The following is a 27,719-nucleotide window of genomic DNA, read 5'->3' on the forward strand; positions in this document are numbered from 1 at the left end:
AAGCTTCGGATTTTAAAATTCTATAATTCATAGCAATATTTTGAATCAGTCATAAAATGAAATATGAACTCACCTCTATCTTGATTTTCTGTAATCCTATCACCACCCAGGGAACATTACTGTTGCTATATTTAAAAGTCTGTTGAAGCAGCTTGCATGTATTTTTTAAAAAGCACTTAATAGTTTTTAGTTTCTGTATTTACTACCCAAGCAAGATAAAATAAAATGAACACAATAAAACTTTAGCCTAAAGGAGAAAACTTAAACCCTCAATAATTACAGATCATGTTTCTGTATGTACAGTGTATTTTTAAAAGAGCAAACACAAACATATCTACAGATTCTAAAGTATATAGCTGAAGTCTGCCTTAGCACATTTAAGTAAACCTTTTAAATACTTTACATTTAAAATACATTTTAACATGAGTGTATTTTCAATGATCATCCCAAAACACTATAAAAGCATTCATTATTCTTTATTTATTTTCTTTTTAGGGCCGCACCTGCGGCATATGGACGTTCCAAGGCTAAGGGTTGAATCAGAGCTGTAGCAACGTAGGATCCCAGCCGAGTCTCATCTGCGACTTACGTGGCCACCTGGGGCAATGCCGGATCCTCAACCCACTGAGCAAGGCCAGGGATAAAACCTGCATCCTCGTGGATACTGGTCACAGTCTTAGCCTGGTGAGCCACAATGGGAACTCCTCATTATTCTTTTAAATCCTCAGTGATTTCAAGTTAAAAAAGGATGAAAGTGTGTATCTTGGGTAAACTCTTTATCTCTAAAGGAATGTCATTATTACTTGTTTTAAAAAGTTATTTTAACACGTTAGAAACCACAAATAATTAAATGTCAACAAATGCATAAATAAAAAAATCTAATTAGATCCAATGGAGGGCTAATACTTAGCTCCAATAAAGGATGCCTGGAAATGTGGAGTCATCAGTTAACAGTGAAGGCCTATTGTGAACCTCACTAACAAATGAGGTCAGTTTTATTCTATTAACTCTTCCTCAGAAGAATGATAGTTAATGGTAATTTTAAATTAGCTCCTGTGCTAGATGGGATGCTGCCCAATTCACAAACCACCAAAAAACCCTATTAGATCTTCTAAATAAATAAGTAAATAAATAAATCTCAAAACTGTATAATATAAAGCATACATTAAAAGTTTATAAATTAATTTAAAAATTTGTCTTTCAAATATTCCAACACTGGAACTCCCACCCTCGGCACAGTGGGTTAAGAATCTGACTGCAGCGGCTCAGGTCTCCGCGGAGGTGCAGGTTCCATCCCTGGCCTGGTGCAGTGGGTCAAAGGATCAGGCGTTGCTGCAGGTGTGGCATGGGTCGCTGCAGATTCAATCCCTGGCAGGAGAACTTCCATATGCTGTAGATGTGGCCATAAAATTAAAAATAAATAAATAAAATTCTAGCATTTAATAGAATTGTCATTAAATGTCAAAACTGAAAACTAAAATACTACATATGTACTTAGCACTGTATCTGGTTATGTTTTTCTATTCTCGAGTCACATCCATATGTTCAGAACTATTTGTCAAAATTTCTGAAATTAAAAAATGACAATGTATAAATTTTTAGTCTATAAACAATTGTCATTGCTGTGTCATCCTCATCAATTCAGGAGGACGTGTATTACCACTGTGTAGTAAGGAATTTTGCCTTACCCAATGTTCGGGCCTACATCCTCAGGAGGTCCCGGTGATAGGAATGTCTTTACTATTCACGTTGGGCCCCTCAAATCACACCTGATAGTTTATGCTAACAGGATGACCTAAAATGAGCCCTTGGAGCCTGGTGTCAGCTAGTGGTCCAGGGCGGGTCAGGGCTGGAAAATAAGTCCAGCCGTTCGGGCAAAGAATCAATCCATCAGGCCAAGTAACAAAGCTTCAGTAAAAATCTGAACACCAAAGTGTGAACGAACTTTTGTGGTTGGCCACAGTCTATGACACACATCTACAGATATTATACTAATCACAGATGGTGACCAAAGTAGACAGCATTGTCCAAGACTCCACGTGGAGTGAACAGTTGTAAAGAAAACCTGGAGTTTGGACCCCTCCTAGACTTTAGGTATCTCTTCCTTTGGCTGGTTCTAATTTCTGTGTAATAAATGCTATAGTGAGTATAAGAGCTTTCAGTGAGTTCTCTCTAGTGAATTATTGAAACCAAAGGTGAATTCGAGAAACCTTTGAATTTATCATCACCAAGATACTCTCTACAAGAGTAGAATTTCAAATCTTTGAGATTTGAAGGCAATTTATTTCCTCTGATATTTTCTTTTCTGGAATGTATATTTAATCAATCCTGCTTTGAAAAAAAATCTCTTTTAAGAAGAATAGGAAAGATAATTATGATTACTAATTGCTGGTCACCATCTGACTCTGTTAAATGGCAGCAATATCTATAAGATATATTTGCACAGCACAGGGTTCAAGATTGGGATATACTTTCAAGAAAACAAGTATTCCAATACAAAAAAAAAATATTTAAAGCTTTTCAGTTAGTGCTTCTCATAAGAAGATCCAAAGAAGAGTATATATTTTAAAAACGCTGATGTTCTTATTTTATAATCTTTTTAAAACAGCATTTTGTACAAGGTTACTTCAGTAACAAAGGTGCGAAGAGAATCCTTTATATTGCTTATCATTTGATCTCTATGCATTGAATTGATAGTCACAATGGAAGCAAAATATTCAAATTATAAAGAAAATGTATACCAATAATTGTAATTACTTAACTTTGAGGCTGGCAAAGCTATAATTTATTTAAAGTGGAAAAAAAATTTAGGCTGTTATCATCATACAGATAGAGAAATTCTAACTAGCTTAAATAAAATCCCATGTTTCATGCTAGAGCATAGGCTAGAAAAAAGGAAAGAAGATCATATCCATGACAAAGGTAACTAGAGAGGTAGGAAAAGGCTCAGTGAGTCATTTTTGATATAGAGAAAAGAATAATTCATGGTTAAGTCAAACACAGATGAATAGGGAAATAAGGAAATACAGGGAAAAAATTTACAGTTATGAAATAATCTATTTTCATAAATCTACTGAATAGATAATACCTGGATACCAAAAAGTGACAATGAGAAATTTATCAATTAAAAGGGCATTTAACAAAAGACCAATTTATACATTCCTTTGAATTATGTCCATAAAAATTTTAAATATACAAATCACAGCCCCGAACCCCAAAGAATCTTCCTAAGCAAATGAAATACACAGACATGTAGACAAATTTAGAATCCAAGTCATTAAAAAAATAGTTAAAACATCATAGTAAATTATATAAGAAATAAAAAAGCAAAATGACTAATATATACAATTGTTAAAGTTTCAAATTTCAACAAGAGAGCAATGGTGTCATAATTTATTTAAATAGCTTCTGTTCACTAATACTTGTATAATATACTTATTTTAAAATTGTCAGTGGATTTAAATAGCAAATGTTGAAACAACAAAAAAATTGAATTATAGTTATTCTTAAAATATCCTAATTTAACCTATGTGTCCAAGTTATGAATTACAGTACTATTCTCCAGAAAGTCAGGTATTTGGTAAAGCAAGGCACACAGGACCAGATTTTGATAAAGGTGCTTTTCCTTTGGTCCTATAATTACTTTAAATATGCTACATATCTGGGAGATTATTAAGATGACTTTCAATATAGCATAAATAATTTGATAAACTTTTTCTTATATAGAGCATACATTCACATGTAATTAAATATTAACAACAATGAAAGTGTAAATAAAATGAGTGATGCTAAACTCTTTAAAAACAAAATGAAACTCCGGTGACATTTTATAAGTCTAATCATTTGATATGTAAGAAAAGTATATCCATTCTTAATAGCCTGTATTACTTTAACTCTACTGAGCCCAAAATCGATTTTAAGGAGACTGTCTCCTTAAAATCTAGTTTAAATATCAAACCACTTTTCCTTCTATGAAACTGTGACATTCGATATAAACTGATGTAAACATTTAAGTTCTGCACTTCTACACTACATTTTCCACCGAGAAAGTAATCTACAACTTCTCTAAAAATCACTTATTAAGGAATTGATAACACTGCTGTGTTGAAAAATATCTACATGTTGCATTTCAAACTTTTCTTCCAAAATACCATATTCTTAATTTTTATAGAACTATTAACTGGCTCTCTTCTCCCATGAGTTAGTACCTTTTTATAATGAACAAAGTAGTGGAGAGATCACATATAAACTTTAAGAATTTAAATAATCAAGGAAGCATCATTACAAAAGACTGATACAATAAGGTTTCTGTGGGTCATAAAAACACAACATAACACAGAAGAAAATGGCATTATCTGTACATACAACATGACCAAGAATACAGGTCTGCCTTCTCAAATATGTTAACTTCTTTATGAATTAAAAATTATAAACTACACAAAGCTTTAATAACCTTCCAGAAGGCATAATATAAATTATGCCTGTCTAATTTTGCTTTGAAAATATATCTTAGACTATTTTGCCCATTCTCAGAATTCTTGATTACATTTTATAAACTTTTGTGGGAATGTTGAAAATTGTGTTATTTTGGACACCTGAAAATATATTACTACTATAACTAATATGTCTGATATTTAATAATTTACTTGTATCTTTTTTTTTGAAGTCTTAAAAGAGAGAAAATCTGAATTAATAATCAATTATGAATGCACACCAAATTAATACGTAAGTACCCAACCAGTACTTCAGTGTGAGCTGAAACTGAATCTTTTGTATTTAGTCTTAAATTCTGTGCATATGGAGTTCCCGACATGGCGCAGTGGAAACGAATCCGACTAGGAACCATGAGGTTGTGGGCTCGATCCCTGGCCTCATTCAGTGGGTTAAGGATCCAGCATTGCCGTGAGCTGTTGTGTAGGTTGCAGACGCGGCTTGGATCTGGTGTTGCTGTGGCTGTGGTGTAGGCCAGCAGCGACAGCTCCCATTAGACCCCTAGCCTGGGAACCTCCATATACCGAGGGTGCAGCCCTAAAAAGACCAAATATATATACATACATATACATATATAAAATTCTGTGCATATATGCAGGATTTAGATTTCCCTTAGCAGTAAATAATAAGACGTAAGTCTGAACATCATTATAGTCTAAAACACCATCCTCAAAATATGGTGAAGTTATTAAATAAATACTTTATACTTTAAAAGATGGCCACTGAAAATCATAAGCCAGGGTTCCAGAAAGTTTACTTGGTGCTATTTTGGAATCACCAGCAAATTAATTTAAAATATTTTGTAATTTTAAACATTTTTTAAAACTCTGGATGGACAGATTAGGCCTGAGTCCTGCAGAGGCTAGGTTTGCATTAGCAAAGTGACATAGCCAGTCCTAACTAGCCAAGAGTCCCCAACAGTTTTTAACATAGTACTGTTGGGCCAAATTTTATTTAAGAAAATCCATTAGAATTCTATAAAAATATTTTGTATAGTTTTTATACTATCAGGACGGGAGACTTTTAAAAATAGATAATATATGAATGAAAAAAATAAAATTGTTCCTATACACAGTAGGTAATTCTGTCTCTAGTTAATAATTAAATTAAACCCATATTCCAATTGTAGAAAAGTATTTTGTGCCCACCAATTCATTTGATCACATCTGCTATATATTCTCTCCCTGAACCAACTTATTAAATAACTCACATAATTTGTAATTTCAACTCCAGTGCTAATCAAATGGCAAAGAAACCCATTTAAGACACTAGCTTAAAGCAAAGCTGTGGCTCTTTCAGCTTTTGCAGGGCCACTGAAAGGGAATGCAAAATTTGGCCGCCTCTCTTGGTCATGCAATCAGAGTACTCCTAGGAACACCGGGTTTATGAGAGGCCTAGAAAATTCTTCTGAGCAGCCTTCAAGTTATAGTTATAGCGCCATTTAAAATAATGTAATATCATGGCAATCTGGAATGTGTTCAAGAAAAGTCATTTTGGTCTCAATTTATTGACATATGTACTACTATTTTTTTGGTTGTTGTTTTGTCAACCGTTGCAGATTAAAGGAAGTTTTTACAGATCAGTGAGTAAAATATTCACCTAAAAACGCTCTAGTTGTTTACAGTATATGCTTTGATAGTTCAAAATTCTCCAAATGGAGACATTAGACAATAATTATTAAATTATTAAATGAGTATTTAATCCCTTTAAATTACACTTTTAAACTTTAATGGAAGTTAACACACATAAAATTTAATTTAGAGTAATATTAAGGATTTATCTGATTTACAGAAAAGAAATACAATTAAGAGTTTAAAGACAAAACTCCATTAGTATGAAAGTGACTGGCTACTATCTAGCACAGGAGTAACTAAATTGCTTTTAGCATTTTAAAGCACTAAAAGATCTTAAAATGTAGATGGAGAAAAAGATGTGTATATTTCTTTGCTTTTGAATACGAAGTTTATTCTCTGACAAATCAGACCCAGAATGTTACTTTATCAATTTTTATGCATTTGAACTTTGCAACATATAGCAATCCTTTGTTAAGTAATCTTCTGTATAAATATAAAAATCTCAGATACATGAAAATGTTTTCCAAATCATACTTCTACTTCTTCACAGCTTTATAGGTAATTATAATTATACTTTTCAAACTCTGAATATTCCATGTTATTTGATCTATCTGTACAGAAAGAGTAAGGTAAAAACATTTAACAAGATTAAATATTTCTAATTTGCAAAATTGATGTCTGACACTTGTGTGCTCTTGCAAAGAGTGCATAGGATGTTTTTCTGCAGCAATCAAGAAGGTAAAATCTTTTTAAACTCAGATTTCAAGTTTCTTCCAATTCGAATCCCTGGAAATACTTTCAAGTTTTGATTTCTAGATGCAACAGACATTTTGTTTCATTACATATATTTTATCTTTAAACTTTTATATTTTCAAGCCATTTGAACAATATAATCAGATTCAGCACGATGACTTCTTCTTAGAATCCTCTGTGCAGGATTAATGTTGAGATTCCCAGTGCACCATTGTGAAAAACCAGATAAAGAAAGTATTACCACTACGCTTTAGTGGGATTTCCTGCAGGTTTGGGATCATAACCATATAGGAAAGTAGCTGTTATTACAAGGATGGCTCCAAGAAAAAAGACACTAAATAGGTGAAGAAAAAAATGAAAAAGAGAAAATCAGATTAAAAACAAAACAAGTTATATTTCTCTACTATAAAAACAAACATAATTTGGGACAAATGTTCCAGTAACGTAGCTAACAAAAAAACGAATACTTACTTCATTCTAGGTATTCAGCTAAGTGCTTTACATTCATTACCTCAGTTCTCACAACAGCCATATGAAGAAGGGCTGGTACTGTCCTTATTTGTTTATATAAGAGGAAACTCAGGTTTGGAGAATTTAATTAATTTGCTTAAAGTCCCACAGCTTTAAGTGGAAAATAGGATTTAAACTAAATGGGAGTTCCCGCTATGGCTCAGCAGTACAAATCCGACTAGCATCCATGAAGACATGGTATCAATCCTTTGAATCCTTGGCCTTATTCAGTGCATTAAAGGAACCAGCGTTGCTGTGAGCTGTGGTGTAGGTCCTAGTCACGTCTCATATCTGGAGTTGCTGTGGCTGTTGCGTAGGCCAGCAGCTCCAGGTCCAATTCGACCGCTAGCCTAGGAACCTCTATATGCTTCGGGTGTAGTCCTAAAAAGACAAATAAGTAAATCAATAAATACATAAATAAATAAACTCGAATATGTCTGACTCTAGGGCCAAGCCTGCCCTTTTAGCCACTGCGCTACACCACAGTCTCCCAAAGCAAAAATGTTTAAAGTGTTGTATTTCATTGTAATAGGCCTTTTGCCTATAATATATTGAATAATGAAAGATCTCAATTTATTACAAAATTTGAAAATATAGAGGGAAAATCTCATTCCTTTTCAAACCAAAGTAAAGTTCAGGTTAAAATCCAATGTAGTAATAAGCAAAACTCAGGAGTGATTTTTATAGACTGCTTTATGAAAGGAAATTAAATTAAATGCAGGAAGACATTAGTTTCTTCTTTATTTCATCTATCCATCTATCTAATATACCTTACTATAAACTGGAAATGAATTTAAACTGGTACTGGAACTTAAAAGTGAATGTAAACTAGAATATCCATCTTAACTTTTAACATGATAGTCTTCAAAGTGTGATTATAGGGACATGAATTAGCCTTGTTTTTATTTTATTTATTTTTTCTTTTTAAGGCTGCACCTGTGGCACATGGAAGTTCCCAGGCCAGGGGTTGAAACAGAGCAGTAGCTGCCGGCTTACGCCACAGCAACACTGGATCCTGAGCCACAGCTGCAACCTATGTCGAAGCTTGCGGCAATGCTGGATCCTTAACCCACTGAGTGAGGCCAGGTTTCGAACCCACATCCTCACAGACACTATGTTAGGTTCTTAACCCACTGAGCCACAATAGGAACTACTAGTCTTGTCTTTAAAGTTGTTATTAACAGTTGAAAGTTGCTCTCCCACTTTAAAAAAAATTCTGTAAGGGAAAAAGTTCACTAATCCTTTTTTTAGACTTTTTTTTTTTAGTAACAGTGATGAGAATTTATTGATTTAGTGATAGATTATTTTTATTTTATTTTTGCTTTTTAGGGCTGCACCTGTGGCACATGGAAGTTCCCAGGCTAGGGATTGAATTGGAGCTACAGCTGCCGGCCACAGCCACCGCAACTTGGGATCTGAGCCACGTCTGTGACCTACACTACAGCTCACGGCAATGCTGGATCCTTAACCCACTGAGCAAGGCCAGGGATCGAACCCACAACCTCATGGTTCTTAGTCAGATTTGTTCCCGCAGCACCACGGCAGGAACTCTGTTTTTTTGTTTTTAAGTCATTTCAATTTCAGAAACATGGGTTTACACGTGCAGGTGTATATCTTACTGAAAAAATACTTTTTTGTCCCTTTGCTAGTTTACATGTTCATTTACTTGTTTTATTCCCTGCATGATTTGAAGATTTAAAGTTAACACCTTGGTGGTTTTTTTGTTTTTTTTAAAGTATGCCTTTTTAAGTTACCTTAAAAATCTACAAGTTCCAGGAGTTCCCGTAGTGGACATCGTGGCTCAGTGGTTAACGAACCTGACTAGTATCCATGAGGATGTGGGTTCAATCCCTGGCCTGGCCTTGCTCAGTGGGTTAAGGATCTGGCTTTGGGGTGAGCTATGATGTAGGCCACAGACGCAACTCGGATCTGGCATTGCTGTGGCTATTGTGTAGTGGCAGCTACAGCCGAGATTTGACCCCCAGCCTGGCAACCTCTATATGCTGTGGGTGCGGCCCTAAAAAGACAAAAGGCCAAAAAAAAAAAAAAAAAAAAAAAAAGCCTACAAGTTCTAGAGTTCTCCTGTGGTGCAGAAGGTCAAGGATCCGGCCTTGTCACTGCAGAGGCTCTGGGTGCTGCTGTGGCACAGGTTTGATCCTTGGCCCAGGAACTTCCTTCCACATGTCACAGGGATTAACAAAAACATCTGCAAGTTCCAGATATTCTCAAATAATTTTAAAGCACATAATTTCCCCATTTAATGGATAGGGAATCATTAAATAAGCATCATTAAGACATAGGTACTAATTATCAGGGTAGTTTTACTAGCTAAGTAATTCATTCTCCTACCAACCAAAAACATTTAAATTAATGCCTCAGAAAAATTAATTGCACGTCCAGACCTAAAATATGTAAATATGACCATAAATCAATATGTATGTCCAGACCTATTGTCCAAGTTGCTAGAGAAGAACTAAACCACACATGTTCAATACAGAAATATAATAAGCATATTATATTTTTCTACTATAAATTCCATTCATAATCCTATCTCACAAACTCTAACACATGAATTTTACTAACTGTATTAAAATTTTAAGGCCTGAACATTCATTCAACAAACATACTGAGTACCCATTATGTAGAAGGCTTCAGCCTTCCTTACTTATTATCAGATGGTGATAAGTCTTCAGAAGACAGGTGGAAAGAATGTTGGAAGAAGGGGGCGCATTTTTATTTAGAGAGATCACTTGATAAAGGGATATTTGGGCCAAGATTTGAGGATGTGAGGGAGTATGCCACGTGATTATCTGATAAGTATTCTAAGAAGAATAAATGGTAAATTGACACCCAAAGCAGAGGTTACAAAAGCAAAAAAAGAAGAAAAAAGGGGGGCGGGTACAAGAGGAAAGTAATATGAGGATAGAAAGGTAGCTGAGCGCTAAATCCAAATCAAATAGGCCAATGATGATGACAACTTTTGAGTGACATGGGAAGCAATTAGAAGGTTTCTGAGAAGGTATGATCTGATTTACACTGAAAATCATTCCAGTTAATGAATGGAGAAAACTGGGGGACACATATGAAGACAAGAAGCAGGGAGGCAAGTCAGAAGACTATTTCCTTAATCTAGATGACAAATAAGGGTGGTTTGGACCATGGGGTAACAACAGAGGTTGTGAGAAATGGCCAGATTCTAGAGATATTAAAAAGGAAGAGTTGACAGGATTTGTTCTGGATTAGAATGTCATATGAGAGAAAAGACATGCTGATGACCTTACTTCGCTCACAAAATAAAAAATCCCCCCCCCAAAAAAAGAATGGGGAGTTCCCCTCGTGGCTCAGTGGTTAATGAACCCGACTAGCATCCATGTGGACTCAGGTTTGATCCCTGGCCTCACTCAGTGGGTTAAGGACTTGGTGTTGCCATGAGCTGTGGTGTAGGTTGCAGACGAGGCTCAGAGGCTCAGATCCCATGTTGCTGTGGCGGCTATAGCTTGGATTCCACCCCTGGTCTGGGAACCTCCATATGCCTGGGAGCGTCCCTAGAAAAGGCGAAAAGACAAAAAAAAAAAAAAAAAAAAAAAAATTCCATACATTTTAACTTCCTCTCATAAATCTATCTATATCCATATCTACAGACTCTGCCTTCTCTTAGGTTACTCTGCATAAACTTTTCCTAAGTCAAAAAGGACTTTGGCTTAAGCAACTAGAACAATGAAGGTACTACCATTTACCAAACTGGGAACCCTGACAGAGATGGAGAAAGAGTTATCTAGTAGACATTCCAAGTGCAATTATCAAACAGGCAATTCAATATACAAGCCTGGAATGCAAATTTTAATTTGGGAGTTATTAGCATATGGATGGTATTTAAAGCCAGGAGAATAGAGATCACTGAGGGAGTGAGTCCAAATAAAAGAAGTCCAAGGACAGATGAAGAGAGTAGTACAAAGTTCAGAGGATGAAAAGATGTGGAGGGGAGTGAAGTTAGAGGAAACCAAGAATGGTATCATGGAATCCATTATAATATAGTCTCACTGCTCTGGGATTACAAATTAATAACTGTAAAACAAACAAAGACCCATTACACTTCATTACACACACACAAAAAAATCTCATTACATTTTACTCTTCCTAACTTTGTCTCCTCCTTTGGCATCCATGACACTATGTGGTCTTGGGTCTCCTGCCTCACCCATCACTCCTTTTACAATTCTTTTCCAGACTCTTTTCCAGACCACTCTTCTTCCTGCCACCATCTAACAGAATTTTCTCATGAGCCACATTCTTTGCATAAACAAATTATCCTCTTCAAGAATGTCATCCACTCTCCTGGCTTTAGCTATATAAATTCATTTTAAAATGTCATTATATGATTTATTTTATGACTATATATGACTTATTAACTTTTAAAAATACAACTTTAACTTTGGGGATAAAATCCCACTCAGATCCATTGGTAAAATTCTGGCCAGCCAAATTGTATTAAAAAAATTCTGGTGTTAGATTTTCTTTTATGCATTTAGTTTGAAACACTTTTAAAAAGACAGCTAAATGAATCTTATATTTCCACGATTCTTCAAAAGTTGTAATAGAACAAAATTTTTCAGGTCAGATCTTATGAAGAATTCTTTTTTTTTGTCTTTTTTTTTTTTTTTTTTTTTTTTTTGCTATTTCTTGGGCCGCTCCTGCGGCATATGGAGGTTCCCAGGCTAGGGGTCCAATCGGAGCTGTGGCCGCCAGCCTACGCCAGAGCCACAGCAACGCAGGATCCGAGCCGCATCTGCAACCTACACCACAGCTCACGGCAACGCCGGATCGTTAACCCACTGAGCAAGGGCAGGGACCGAACCCGCAACCTCATGGTTCCTAGTCGGATTCGTTAACCACTGCGCCACGACAGGAACTCCTTATGAAGAATTCTTATTTTTCTGTATACTTTTGGAAATTTAAAGAAATAGAAAAGATCATACTACCTGGTTGGTACAAAATCTTGTAGCCAAAAATAAGATATCAGTGTTGATAATATTATGGACAAAGAGGTTGCAAATCCTTTTAGAATGTTATCCGCATATTTAATAACAGCAGCTATTACAAGGCCTCCCAATGCCTGCAGAAGTTTTAAAAAATAAACATACGTAAAACTGCTTTTCAAAACAATCTCAATGAAGCTTTAGGCTTTTATCCTATAAATCTAATCCCATTAAAGTAAGATTTTTTATTAAACATCTCTTATAACCAACAGACTTCTAGATTTTGTTCAATAGACCCCTTATTTCAATAAGAATCTGATAAAGTATAACTGGCAAAATGTGCAGTTTGTTATAATGGAGTTTGACCACATCATGAATAAAACAGCTATCCTCATCCAATTCAGTAATTAAACATCACTTGTTCAGACAAATGTGGGAAGACTGGACACTCTGATTAATAAAATACTTTTACTTTTGAGTAAAAATAAAGTATAACTTGAAAGTTGTTTTACTAGCCCTCTAACAGCCTAACTTGACTTTCTTCCTCTGGTTTCCTCTCATTCTAATCTGCTGTTCACTGCTGTCAGATTACGCTTCCTAAAGCACTTTAGTCATTCCCTTTAAGACTATAGGAAGAACTTTCCACCAAATCCTTCTCAAACTCCAAATTGTGGCTACTTAAAAAAAAAAAAAAAAAAAAAAAATGAGGTTTAACCATATCTCATGCTGCAGGCATGGCCAGAAAAGACTTTAAATGCTTTACCTGAAGAACAACTACTATCCAGGTCAGGCGGTTATATCCCTGAAAAAATCCATTCTTTGATACTAGTTCTCCATCATAAATATATACACCCATTAATCCAAATATACTCCCAAAGAAACCTAAAAATAAAAAAGTAAAGTCTATGTCATACATCATTTGGTTTGTCTGCAGAGATAGTTTTCCATTGACATTCTAAAAAATTTTAAACACTTTTCCTTTTTGATAAAATCTGACTTAAAATTTTTTTTACCTATATATTTATATAAACATAGCCAAAGTATATTTTTATAAAGCCAAAAAATTTTAATTTACAAATCAATAAGCATTGATTTATTATGTAACTAATTATACAAAGGACTTGAGCATCCACAGGGGTCCTGGAACCAATCCCCACCTTTACCAAAGGATGATGGTACTCCTAGCAAACTTAAGTAACAAGATTCCTGTTTCTCCACTCTGTTGCTGTCTATCATCAATTAGCGGGATAGTCAGAGGTTTGAAAAATTAAAATATTGCTTTAATTTGTTGTTTAAATCTCAAATCATCTGTAACTTAATTATGACTCAAAACTTTGAGTCATTACCATTATCATTAGATTGCGTTAGGAGGTTAAATCACAGAAAAAGAAATTCATGAACTATCACAGAATCATGAATTCCGACCTTTCATTTTTATCTTATAATTCGAGAAAATTTTGAGCAACTCACACAAACCTGAATATTTTTTTCTTTCTTTTTTGACATTTGCATATTTATGTAAATAGCTGACATTAGTGCTTAATATATGAAAGTACTTTATTCTGAACACTTTACAACATATGAAGAACAATACTTAAGTGTTTTTATAGAAAGGAAAGTGAAGCAGAGGAAAGTTAAGAAATGCCACACAGATCATAAGTGATAAAATCAGGATTTGAGTAATCAGACTATAAACCAAGATTCTTTTCCTGTTTTGTTTATTTTTTAAATTAAAAAAATTATTATAGTTGATTTACAATGTTGTGCCAAAAAACCAAGATTCCTAACCACTATACTATTGATATATTCTTTCTGAAATGGCGAATCCTTTTCAAGTCTGAACTTGCCTTCTAGGCAAACTGAACAAAGACAAGCTAACTTAATTTTGTCTTTAAAAGTATTTACCTTGAAGGTTCTTAAACAATATATACATATTTCTACAAATTTTGCAGAGAAACAAATAAGTGCTATGTGACAAAATGAAGGTTTGGTATGTTTGTTATCATATTAAAGGAAAACAGTTGAAAGGATGGACTTTAATCAAATTTGGAAGGTTTGTTTGAGATGGTTTGACTTAAATACAGGCTATTAGGATTACAGACAATTCATTACATAGGGACTTTATAGGGCCTATTATGACTGTTATCGTGAGATGAGGTATACCTATTAAGTTGATGTGAAGAAAAAAACCATGCTTTCACAGAAAAAAATAATGGTTTCAAAGATGGGCTTTTGAGTCACAAGGACAGAGGCTTAAAATAGAATGTACCGATTTGCAATTGAGCTACTTCTCACATGTGGCATCTTCCAAATGAATATATGAGAATACTAAATTCTGAAATCTTTGTATGAGGAGTCAAATATCATAATACTGTATATAAATAGTTTAAATATCTGTTCAAAGGCAATCTTTCAATAGGTAAGAATTTCCTTTTAAACTGCTTACCTTCAGTTAGAAAATGTTGCAGAATTTAAAAGCTAAAATACAACATTTTGAAATGAAAAAAAAAAAAAGCGGCAAGAATTTCTTCATTTCAAACTTACTCCATTTAAGTATCTTTTTTTTTTTCTTTCGCTTTTTAGGGCCCCACCTGCAGCATACGGAGGTTCCCAAGCTAGGGGTCGAATCGGAGATGTAGCTGCTGGTTTACACCACAGCCACAGCAACGCCAGATCCAGGCCACATCTGCAACCTATACCATAGCTCATGGCAATGCCAGATCCTTAACCCACTAAGCAAGGCCACAGATCGAACCTGTGTCCTCATGGATGCTAGTCAGATTCGTTAACCACTGAGTCATGACAGGAACTCCTAAGTATCTTTCTTTTTTTTCCAGCTTTATTGTGACATAATTGATAAATAAAATATAAGATATTTAAACTGTACACTGTGGTGATCTGATATACAACGTGGTGACTACAGTTGATGACACTGTATCATATTATTGAAATTTGCTATCTTCATCTCTTTTTCCAGGAGGAAAATATGTAAGTTATCTGCAACATCTTTAGGGGGCGGGGTACATAGCAACCAAAGATACAGGCTCCGAAAGGTGAGGACAGAAACAGGATACATACACTTTGACGGTCACACACCTAAAATTCCATATTCTTGAATAATGAATAATAATAATAATGAATGTCTTTTATTCATTTAAAATACAGTTTTTCAGGGAGTTCCCATGGTGGTACAGCAGAAACGAATCCAACTACTCTCCCCAAGGATGCAGGTTCAATCTCAGTGAGTCCAGGATCTGGCATCGGCGTGAGCTATGGTGTAGGTCGCAGACATGGCTAGGATCCCACATTGCCGTGGCTGTGGCGTAGGCCAGCAGCTGTAGCTCCAATTTGACCCCTAGCCTGGGAATTTTCATATGCTACAGGTGCAGCCATGAAAAGACAAAAAAAAAAAAAAATAATAATAATAATAAAATATAGTTTTTCTAAAGGCAAAAACCTTGCTATATATTTAGAACAGCAGATTTCATTAAATGCTTATTTAATTAAAGATACATAGAAATCTTTGAACATAACAATACAATCACTTTAAAAAAATGCCATTAGAAAACTTTTAAAACTTACCAAGTTGAATATTTCTTATCCATACTGATTGTTTGGTTTCTTTTAAGATTTTCTCAAAGTAAACCCCAGCAAAGCCACTTGAAAAACACGCTGTGAGAACTGCCATGAGGCCTACAAATTGTGAGCCAGCTGAAAGTTCCTTCTCGAGCTCTTGAGAATCTGAAGGCCACTGAGGAAAGAGAAAAAAACAAAATTGAAGTTTAATTCCTATAATATTTTACAAAATGCATATTTCAGAGCCCACTTGAAGACTTTAAGGTAAAAATGCAACCATTACCATTCTTGGGGAGTGCAGAGGAGAGCATTTGAAAGAAAACCTTATAATCATTTTTTTCCCCATAGTGTATTACCATTACTTGACAACTTCAAAAAAAAAAAAAAATACTCTCAAACAGAGAACAAATAAATGTACAGATGCACAAAATAACCTCTGCAAGAACTTTAGTTGTAGAAATTCAGAGCGTGAAGTGCTGGATCAGCAAAAATGGGTCTAGAGTTCTTGGTACATTATGGAAGGTCCTTATCATGCTAACCATTCTGAGCTTATCCTGTAGAGCAGTGTTCCTCAAACCTCACTTATCTATCATCTTGACGGTTTTGGTCAAATCTATGTTCTACCCAAACTATTAGTTACTTGATATTTTAATTTAAAATACCTTTTTAAAAAACTGACTTTAGCTTACCTTAAACTATACCTATAAAAATGTCACTTATAGTTTTGAAATGCCCATTTGAATAAATATTAGAAATATTTATTCAAAATATACATACCACGCACTGAGGAATGTGATGCCCTCCCCCCTTTTTAAAGCTTTTTAGGGCCACACCCATGGCATATGTAAGTTCCTAGGCTAGGAGTCAAATCGGAGCTGCAGCTGCCGGCCTACACCACAGCCACAGCAATGCTGGATCCAAGCCACGTCTGTGACCTACACCACAGTTCACCACAACACTAGATCCCCCACCCACTGAGCAAGGCCAGGGATCGAACCCACATCCTCATGGATACTAGTCGGATTTGTTTCAGCTGCGCCACAACAGGGACTCCCAGGGGCACCTTTGGATGGTTGGAAATTGACATGGTTGGATTTGTTTTTAGATGGATTATTGTGGTGACTGAGTGGAGGCTGAATTTTGGATGGGTAAGACTGAAACAAAAAAAATCAACTAGAAGGCAAAAGATTACTTGAGACACAAAGACGGCATGAAATGGGAAAGTGAAATGGGAAAGTGTTAGGAGAGACAAATAAGAACAGAAGTATTAGAAAGCAGAATCAGGAAGGTCTTAGTGATTGGGTAACAGGTTGAAGGAAGAGTCTAGGACAACTCTCAGGCTGAGTAAATAATGACTGGAAAAAACAGGTTTTGTGGGGAAAAGGTAAAGTTTAGTTTTGGATATGCTGAGCTTATAAGGCCCATCGAATAATGAAACACAGATGTCCAACGAACTTTTAGATATAAAAATCTGAAACTAGAGGCAATAACCAGAGCTGATTACACAGACCAAGAAGCTATCAGCATATGTGTTAATAAAAACTTCCAGAAAGAATGAAATCTCCAAAAATAAGGATAATATTTAAGAGAAATAACAAGCCTATCAACAACCTCAATATCTAATGGCATGTGAAGGAAGGGGAACCTGGGAAGGAAACCAATAAAGCATCATTAGGAAGATGTGTGAAAGCCCAGGAAAGAACAGTATCAGGGAAGCTGATAGACAAAAGGAAGGGAATGGTTAATCTCAAATGTCTAGACATCCAGTAAAAATTTGCTTTGTTTTACATATAGTGTTTCATTTTCCTAACTAGGCTGTTTATTTCTTTATGTCAGGTAATTTTATTTCTTTGTGTCATTTACAGTCCCAAAGAAGCATCTTACTCAAAGGAAGCCCTCAAAAGATGAAAGTGGTAAGAATAAGCATTTAATGGCTTCAACATATTAACAGAACTGGAGTTCCCATCGTGGCGCAGTGGTTAACGAATCCGACTAGGAACCATGAGGTTGAGGGTTTGATCCCTGCGCTTGCTCAGTGGGTTAAGGATCCGGCGTTGCCGTGAACTGTGGTGTAGGTCGCAGATGCGGCTCCTACCGTATACTGCGTTGCTGTGGCTCTGGCGTAGGCCGGTGTGGCTGCAGCTCTGATTGGACCCCTAGCCTGGGAACCTCCATATGCCGCGGGAGCGGCCCAAGAAAAGGCAAAAAAAAAAAAAAAAAAAAAAAAAAAAGACAAATTAACAGAACCATACTCTCCAAAACAAGGTTTTGAAATTGTGATAAAAATGAAAGGTATGGAGTTCCCATTGCCGAGCAGCGGAAGCGAATCTGACTAGTATCCATAAGGATGCGGGTTTGATCACTATCCTCGCTCAGCGGGCTGGAGGTCCGGCATTGCGGTGTCGTGTGGTTTAGGTCGAAGATGCCGACTTGGATCCCGTGTGGCTGAGGCTGTGGCATAGGGCTGGCAGCTGCAGCTATGAATTGACCCCTAGCCTGGGAGCTTCCATAAGCCTTGGGTGCAGCCCTAAAAATAAATAAATAAAATAAATAAATAAAATGAAATGTATATTTATCTTGAACAGTTACCTGTACAAAAGCAACTCCTGTCATCAAGATTACTAGGGAGAGCCATTGGTACAGACCTAATTTTTTACCAAGCATCGACACAGAAAATAACGCTGTCGTAAGAATTTTCAACTGATATGTGACCTGAAAAAGAAAATAGCTAATGTTATTGTTTGTTTGCTTGTTTGTTTCTTAGAAGGAGTACTAGAAATGTATTTTAAGTACCTGATAAGTAGCTGCATCTAAATTTGACAGTGCCACATAGAGTAAATTATTCTGAAGAGTATAGATCCCTGATGGAATAGCAAGTTTAAGTGTTTCCATAGGTTTATTAAGAATCTCATCATGTAGTATTCGATTCAGTGCTCTTAGACTACATTCTAGAAAAAACATGAAATGTGCAAAATCAATAATTAAGTAACTCTGAATAAGTTAAATACAGTCTCTGTCAAGGCCTCAGTTTTCTCACCTGCAAAAAACTGGAAATTTGGCAACATGTTAAGATACTTTTAGGTCCAAAGTTTACAGACATACCTCAGAGATACTGCAGGTTCAGGTCCAGTTCATCGCCATAAGGTGAAATGTCACAATAAAGTGGGTTATAAGAATTTTTTTTTACCAGTACATATAAAAGTTATGTTTACAGTATACTAGAGTCTGTTAAACTATGCAACAGGATTATGTTTTTTAAAAAAAATACAATGTCCATACCTTAATTAAAAAAATACTATATTGCTAAAAAATTCTCACCATCATCTGACAACACAGGGTTGCCACAAATCTTCAATTTGTAATAAACACAGTATCAGCAGTAAAATGAGGTATACCTATAACGTTAACGATGATAATATTTTGAACGTTAACTATTATAAGGTAGTATATTAAAAAGAGTATTATCTTTCTATTCTTTCATTGGAAAATAAATCAAATTGATATGTGCACGTTATGTATCTATGATAACCAAAACCTCAAAGTGTTTGTCAACCAAGTATTCTTCGTCATAACATTATAATATATATTTTATAACACATTTTATCATCAGCCATCCATGATAATTAATAATTAGGAAGACTTTAATCATAAGAAGAAAGTAAATCAGTTAAGGAGAGGGTTTGGCTCAAACAACAGAAAACTCAGAGTTCCTGTTGTGGCTCAGCGGTAATGAACCTGACTAGTATCCATGAGGATGCAGGTTCAATTCCTGCCCCTGATCAGTGGGTTTAGGATCCGGCTTTGCCATGAGCTGTGGTGTAGGTCACAGATGTGGCTGGGGTCTGGCCTTTGTGTGGCTGTGGTATAAGCTTGCAGCTGTACCTGTGATTCAACTCCTAGCCTCGAAACATCCATATGCTGCGGGTGTGGCGAGAGGGAGAGAGAGAGAGAGACGGAGAGACAGAGAGACAGAGAAAAGAAGGAAGGGGGGGAGGAAGGAAGGAAAAAAGAAAGGAAGGAAAGGAAAGAAGGGAGAAAAAAAAGAAAGAAAGAGAGAGAGGAAGAAGAAGGAAGGGAGGAAGGGAGAAGGAAACTCATTCAACCAACACTGACTCAAACTCACAGGGATCTGTCACATGTATCCTGAGTCCAGGTCCAAAGCTGTTATAGCAGCTCAGTGAGGACATCAGAGACCAAAGCTATGGCTCCCCCTCTCTCTATTGGCTTTTTATTTTCATACTTTTCTTCTACTGTCTACCTGATTATGGCAACAAGGTTACCAAATGACTAATGCACCTCTGATTGTCTTTCCTGCAGCAGGAAAGAAGAGGAGGAACAGTGGTCTAACAGGCATCATTTTCCCTCTTACTGACCAGCACTGCGTGTTGCGTATTTATCCCCTGCTGCAAGGGAGCTTGAAAATCAAGTCTTTTCTTTTACATTCTCCTCATCAAAGACAAAAAAGAGAAAGGAGTTAAAAGTGAGCTAGCCAATACATCGTATCAATCACAAAAAAAAGTCGGAAGAACTTTAAGGGATACATTTACCCCAAAGAAAGGAAAAGATCTAAGAAAACCTATATTTTATAGATGATTTTTTTCTCCCAACATAAAACTGAAAATTTTGATTATGAAAGCTGTTTTTAAATTAAAAAGAAATTTAAGGAATGCTACCTGATATTCACTTTCCTGGCCCTGAAATAGTAAAAAAAAAATTATGTAAGTAAAATAGAAATTGCCAAAAGATTTTTTTTCTTAGTTTTAGCAGAAGAAAATCTAAAATATTACCTCATTTTTAAAATTAAATTTTAAATAATTAATGCTATCATATATTTTTCTCATTATCAGTATGAAGGTAGTGAAATTGAGTCCTAGGGTTTAATTTGATTTCTCTGATTGCTAGAGAGGTTGAGCATCTTTTTATCCATTATTGGCCATTCAGATTTTCTCTTCTGTGAGTTACCTATTTCTATATCATTATTATTAATGATTACACATGATGTAAATATCTTCTCTCAGTCTGGTTTTTTTTTTTTTTTTTTTTTTTTTGGCCCCACCCATGGCATGCAGAAATTCCCAGGCAAGGGATCAAACCTGTGTCCCAGCAGTGACCCGAGCCACAACAGTGGCAACACCAGATCCTTAATCCACTGAGCCACCAGGGAACTCTCTCTTCTCTCAGTCTGTAGCATGGCTTCTCATTTGGTTTAACATGTTAAAAAAAATGAAAAAAGTCTTTTTCACTTTAATGTACCCTCAAATTATCTATTTTTCCCTTTATAGTTTGCAGTTTTTAATACCTTGTTTGAAATAATTCATGGTACCAAGGACATAAAATTTTGCCTTTTAAATGTCAATCCTTAATCCTTCTGGAATTTATTTTTATGTATGGTATGTCTATTGGTGCATCGGTTCACTGAAAAGTGGGCTTTATGGCATCTCTCCACAATGCCAACTGCTCATGTCAAAGATACCTTTGGCTCCACAGCGCTAGATGAGTGGATACTTTCCACTCATCTACACCTTAGCAGCAAAAACACTGCTTTCTCAGTTTCCTATTACATTTTCATGGCTCTTTTTCTATACTGCTGATGACCCCTCAGTCTCTTTATGTTGATTCCTCCTTCTCAATCTGGCCTCTAAGTACTGGGAATTTTATAGCTTAGTCTTCAGTCTTCTTCTCTTCTCAGTATATACAAGTACATACTACATTATTCATCCAACATTTGAAGTAATATATAAGTTAACGAATCCTGCTTCATAGCCATGTATTCTATTTGACATCTCAATCTGAAGACCTTACAGACATCTCAAATTTAACATGGCCCAAAGACAAGTCTTAATTTCCCCTCAAATCTACGTTTCATATATCATTTATTGAACACTCATTCACTGAGTAATTTAATCTAAAAACCAAGGAACTATTTCTCAAACTGGGTTCTTCCTTTTCCTTGACCTTCACACACCTAACCTACTAGCAAGTGACGTCACTTGTTGCTCAAAAAGGTATCTCATAAATATCCTCTCTTCTTTAACAACATAATCTAAGCCATCACCGTCTTCTTGCCTGGACCATCTCAAGAGCCTGCACTTATTCTTGCTCCTCCCCCTCTGTCAATATAGCTGCCACATTGGTCTTTTTGTTTGCAAACAGACCACATTTTGGAGTTCCGGTCGTAGCTCAGCAGTAACAATCCTGACTAGTATCCATGAGGACGCAGGTTTGATCCCTGGCCTCGCTCAGCAGGTTAAGGATCCAGCCTTGCCATGATGTGGTGTTGCTGAGGCTGTGGCTAGGTCAGCAGCCACAGCTCCGACAGGACCCCTAGCCTGGGAACCTCCATATGCCATGGGTGCAGCCCTAAAAAGAAAAAAAGAAAAATCATATTTTAAATATTTCAGTTATTTCCCTTTGCTTTTACAGTGAAATTCATAGCCTATTCTTGTAAAATACCCTGTAGAATACCTTCTAAATACCAATTCAATCTCTCTTTGTTCCATTCTCTTCCCAGATCAATATGCTCCAACCACACTGGCCAACATGGTAGTTTCAAAAGTATACTAAATTTACAAACAACCCAATTAAAGTAGATATTTCTCTAAATATCTACAAATGGCCAATAAGCATAGGTGCTCAACATTATTAGTTATCAGGGAAATGCAAATCAAAACAATGGGATATCACTTCACACCTACTAGAATAGCTGTAATTTTTTAAAAATGGAAAATAATAAGTGTTAATGAGGATGTTGAGAAACTGGAACTTTTGTACATTGCTGGTGGGAATGTAAAGTGGTGTAGTTGCTATGGAAAAGTTTCACTTCCAAACGTTCTTCAAAACGTTAAACACAGAATTACCATAAGACCTAGCCATTCCACCCTGAAATATATATTCAAAAGAAATGAAAGCAGGGACTTGAACAGAGACTCATATGTCCACTGCAGTATAATTCACTGTTTATCATAGCACTATTCACAATGGCCAAAGGGTAGAACAACTCAGGTGTCCACCAATGCAAGAATCAGTAAAATGCTACATAGCTCTTTCTTGATTTACATGGGGTTACATTCCAATAAAACTGTCATAGGTTAAAAACATCATAAGTCAAATGTATTTAATGCACCTAAGCTACCAAACATCACAGGTTAGCCAAGCCTACCTTAAACGTGCTCAGAACACTTACATTATTCTACTGTTGGTAAAATCATCTAGTACAAAGACTTTTTTATAATAAAGTGTTGACTATCTCATGTAATGTGTTGAATATTGTACTGAAAGTAAAAAAGCAGAGTGGTCATATGGGTACAAGTGGTTGTACGCGTATTGGTTGTTTATCCTCGTGGTGACATGGCTGACTGGGAGCCGCCATTTGCCATGGCTGCCCAGCACACTGAGAGTACATCACCAGCCTGGAAAAGATCAAAATGCAAAATTCGAAATACGGTTTCTCCTGAATGCGTATCACTTTAACACCATCGTAAAATAAAGTAAAAAAAAAATCATTGAATTGAATCCTATCATAAGTTGGACACCACCTGTGTGCATATATACACACATATACATATAATGGAATATTATTTAGCTATCGAAAAAATTCTAATACATGGTACAATACAAATAAACTTTGAAAGCATTATACTGAAATAAACCAAACATAAAAAGACAAATTTTGTATGATTCTACTTGGATGAAATATCTAGACTAGGTCAATTTATGGACACAGAAAGATCAGAGGTTTCCAGGTACTTAGGGTAAAGGAGAAAGGGGAGTTATTGCTTAATGGTTAATTTCTGTTTGAGGTGATGAAAAGTTTTAGAAAAAAGAGTGCTGATGGTTGCACAACTCTGTTAATGTAATTAATACCACTTAACTGTATACTTAGAAATGGTTAAAGTTGCAAATTTTATGATATATCTATGTACACAGATATATCAAACTACATAAAACTAAAACTTCAAAGAATTAATAATGTAATATACAAAAAATCCCCATTGAATTGTACATTTTAAAATAAGTAAATTGTATAGCACCTGAATTATATTTTGATAAATCTTTAAAAAAAAAAAAAAAATCAGGAGTTCCCCTTGTGACAGAGCAGAAACAAATCCGACTAGTAACCATGAGGTTTCGGGTTCGATCCCTGGCCTCACTCAGTGTTGCCGTGAGCTGTGGTATAAGTTGCAGACGCAGCTCAGATCCTGCATTGCTGTGGCTGTGGCGTAGGCCGGCAGCTGTAGCTCTGATTAGACCCCTAGCCTGGGAACCTCCATATGCCATGGGTGTGGCCCTAAAGAGCAAAAAAAAAAAAAAATCAAATTAGTCACTGCTGGACTGATCATGCAGCAAATAAATAAAAAGTCTTGACTTTAGTATAAAATTATGACTCCTTTAAATTACTCTTATTCTCAAATTATTATAAATACAAGAAACTATGCTTCATCTTTAAGGCATTAACCAGGAGACATAAATCAAGATATAGATTAGAATAAAATATAGTTATTATTAGACTAAAACTATCTAATAAAGTGAAAATTGAAATTTTCTTAGATAATGCAATAGTGTTCAAATATATAGTTATCAATATTTATTTATATATATGTATATATAAAATGTGTGAATAATTCCAAAACAATTAGGTAAATTGAAATGACTTAAAAACAAAAAACCAGAGTTCCTCTCATGGTGCTGCGAGAACGAATCCGACCAAGAACGATTAGGTTGTGGGTTTGATCCCTGGACTTGCTCAGTGGGTTAAGGATCCAGCATTACCGTGAGCTGTGGTGTAGGTGGTGTGGTGTAGGTTGCAGACACGGCTCAGATCTGGTGTTGCTGTGGCTGTGGCGAAGGCCGGCAGCAACAGCTCTGATTAAATCAGACCCCTAGCCTGGGAACCTCCATATGGCGCTGGTGCGGCCCTAAAAAGACAAAAGACCAAACCAAACAAAACAAAACAAAACACCTAGATACCTACTGCTGTCTTTGTAGACTAATAAAATGCAGGCCATTATTTTCAAAAGTTCAGCAACAACCACAGCTGTGGAAGACAGATAACGAGGTCCTTCCTCTTTTAAAGTTCTAGAATAACGCATCGTTAGAACCAAACTGGTAGTCTGAAAGACCAAAATTCCCAGGGAAAGGTATTTTAGGTTGGCTGACATTGTTTTATCTTCATTTGCCTGCAAAACAAATAAACACAGGGCAAATAAACAAAGTTAGAAAACACAGAAATTGAAATATATTAAAAACCAATAACAGTTGTCTTGCTCCAAACAAGACAGAGTAAGTGCATTCCATCCTTTTCTTCTGGCTAATTACAATCATAATCTTGCACCAAAGACAAAGCAACTATAAGAAGACTCTGAGGAGCTCCTACTGTGGCTCAGTGGTAAGGAACTCAACTAATACCCATGAGGATGTGGATTTGATCCCTGGCCTTGCTCAGCAGGTTAAAGATCGGGTGTTGCCCGGAGCATGTGGTGTAGGTCAGTAACTGCAGCTTAGATTTGTCCCCTAGCCTAGGAACTTTCATATGCCATGGGTGAGGCCTTAAAAAGTGGGGGAAAAAAAAAAAAAAAAAGACACAGGTGAAAAAAATAAAACAAAACTGGCTAGAGACTGCAGATCTTTTTTTTTTTTTTTCTTTTTCTCTTTGGGAGGCACTCACAGCAATATGGAGGTTCCCAGGCTAGGGGTCAAATCAGAGCTGCAGCTGCTGGCCGATGCCACTGCCACAGCAATGCCAGGTCTGAGCCGTGTCTGTGAACTACACCACATCTTGAGGCAATGCTGGATCCTTAACCCACTGAGTGAGGCCAGGGATTGAACCTGCATCCTCATGGATACTAGTCAGGTTCATTACTGCTAAATTTCAGATCTTGTGTGATGACCCAGCAATGAATTCCCTGGAGATATTTTTGCCGCTCATGTATCTGACTCTGAGTGCTATAGCAGTTTACAGCCTGGAACCATCACCAAGTGTAGATCCACAACAAAAAAGCCCTAAGAAAAAAGGGACTGGAAGACAGAGGCCTGCAGGATGGAATCCCCCCATCTGAGGGCTATGCAATCTGTGGGGCAGACTCTTGCTGACCATCCTCATAACGACATCTGCATAATGACAACAGAGGTGGCAGCCCTCCCATCCTCCATCAGGGGTTTCGGCCACAAAGACCACAGGGGCAGAGCTCTGCCAATCATTCCTGCACCATATAAGGTGAATGTCAGCAAACGTGCATCACCATTCCTCCCTCCTCAATGGCTGTCTACTGATACAGAAATTCTAGTAGGAACCAAGGTCTCATAACACTCAAAATGTCCAGGATACAATCTAAAATGAGTATACTCATCATACCAAAAGACAGGAAAAATATCAACTAAGATGAGTAAGGACAATCAACAGACCAAAAACACACAACTGACTGAGATGTTGAAATTATCAGACAATTTTAAAGTTGAAAAAATAGTACAGGAGTTCCCATGTACCTTTCACCAAGCTTCCCTCAATGAAAAAAGCAGTAAGGTTCCTATATTTTTCTTAAAATAATTTAATATTAACTCTAAGAGACTCACTTTAAATATGAAGATAAAAATATGCTAAAGAGTAAAAGGATGGGAAAAGACAGGCCATGAGAAAAAGTAACTGTGAGAAAGTTGGAGGGGTTAGATTATTACCAGGCAAAATAGATTACATAAAAATTATTTCTAGAATTAAAGGATACTTCATAATGATAAAATCATACATCAGGACGATACATCTATTATAAATGTGTATGTGCCTAATAACATAGCTTCAAAATAGGTACAGCAGGAGTTCCCGTTGTGGCGCAGTGGTTAACGAATCCGACTGGGAACCATGAGGTTGCGGGTTCGGTTCCTGCCCTTGCTCAGTGGGTTAACGATCCGGCGTGGCCGTGAGCTGTGGTGTAGGTTGCAGACGCGGCTTGGATCCCGTGTTGCTGTGGCTCTGGCGTAGGCCGGTGGCTACAGCTCCGATTAGACCCCTAGCCTGGGAGCCTCCATATGCCGCGGGAGCGGCCCAAGAAATAGCAACAACAACAACAACAACAACAACAAAAAAAAGGCAAAAAAAAAAAAAAAAAGGTACAGCAAAAACTAATAGAACTAAAAGGAAAAATAGTTAAATCCATAGTCAGAATGTAAGATTTTATACTTAGGAATAAATGTGACTTGGGAAATGGAAGACTTATATGCTGAGAACTATAAAATATTAATAAAGGAAATTAAAGAGATTCAAAGAAAGGGAAAGATATCCCATGCTTTCGGATTAGAAGAATTATTTTGTTAAATGGCCACACTACCAAAAGCAATCTACAGATTTAATGCAATCCCTATCAATTACCCATAGCATTTTTCACAGAACTAGAACAAATAATCCTAAAATTTATATGGAACCATAAAAGACTCAGAATTTCCAAAGAAATCCTGAAGTAAAAGAATAAAGCAGAAGCATAACCCTCCCATACCCCACACAATACCACAAAGCTACAATAATCAAAATGGCATAGTACTGGCACAAAAACAGACATTTGGATCAATGAAACCGAAGAAAGAACCCAGAAATAAACACACACCCCTATGGTCAATTAATCTTTAACAAAGGAGGCAAGAATATAGGGGAAAAGAGAGTCTCCTCATCAAGCGGTGCTGGGAAAGTTGGAGAGCTGCAACGTAAATCAATGATGTTAGAACACACCCTCACACCATATACGAAAATAAACTCAAGGAGTTCTCATGGTGGCTCAGCAGTAATGAACCGTGAGGATGTGAGTTCAATCCCTGGCTCTGCTCAGTGGGTTAAGGATCTGGCATCGTCATGAAC

At 36.3% G+C, this 27,719-nt stretch overlaps 1 protein-coding gene across 4 annotated transcripts in view; it reads right to left on the reverse strand.

Moving 5' to 3' along the window:
* Nucleotides 2,562–27,719, reverse strand: part of SLC35A3 (solute carrier family 35 member A3) — a 50,345-nt gene continuing 25,187 nt past the window's right edge. For 2 of the 4 annotated variants that reach the window (XM_005663641.3, XM_021088749.1), the window contains exons 2-8: nt 24,852–25,056; nt 18,674–18,828; nt 18,470–18,592; nt 15,887–16,055; nt 13,068–13,186; nt 12,308–12,441; nt 3,104–7,152 (exon numbers count right to left, since the gene is read on the reverse strand). In XM_005663641.3, coding sequence (XP_005663698.1) covers nt 7,062–7,152; nt 12,308–12,441; nt 13,068–13,186; nt 15,887–16,055; nt 18,470–18,592; nt 18,674–18,828; nt 24,852–25,056 — 996 coding nt within the window. In that variant the 3' untranslated portion in view covers nt 3,104–7,061. 4 annotated transcript variants of the gene reach the window in all.

This window comes from Sus scrofa, chromosome 4 (genome assembly GCF_000003025.6).
Source record: "Sus scrofa isolate TJ Tabasco breed Duroc chromosome 4, Sscrofa11.1, whole genome shotgun sequence".
NCBI classification, from domain to species: domain Eukaryota; kingdom Metazoa; phylum Chordata; class Mammalia; order Artiodactyla; family Suidae; genus Sus; species Sus scrofa.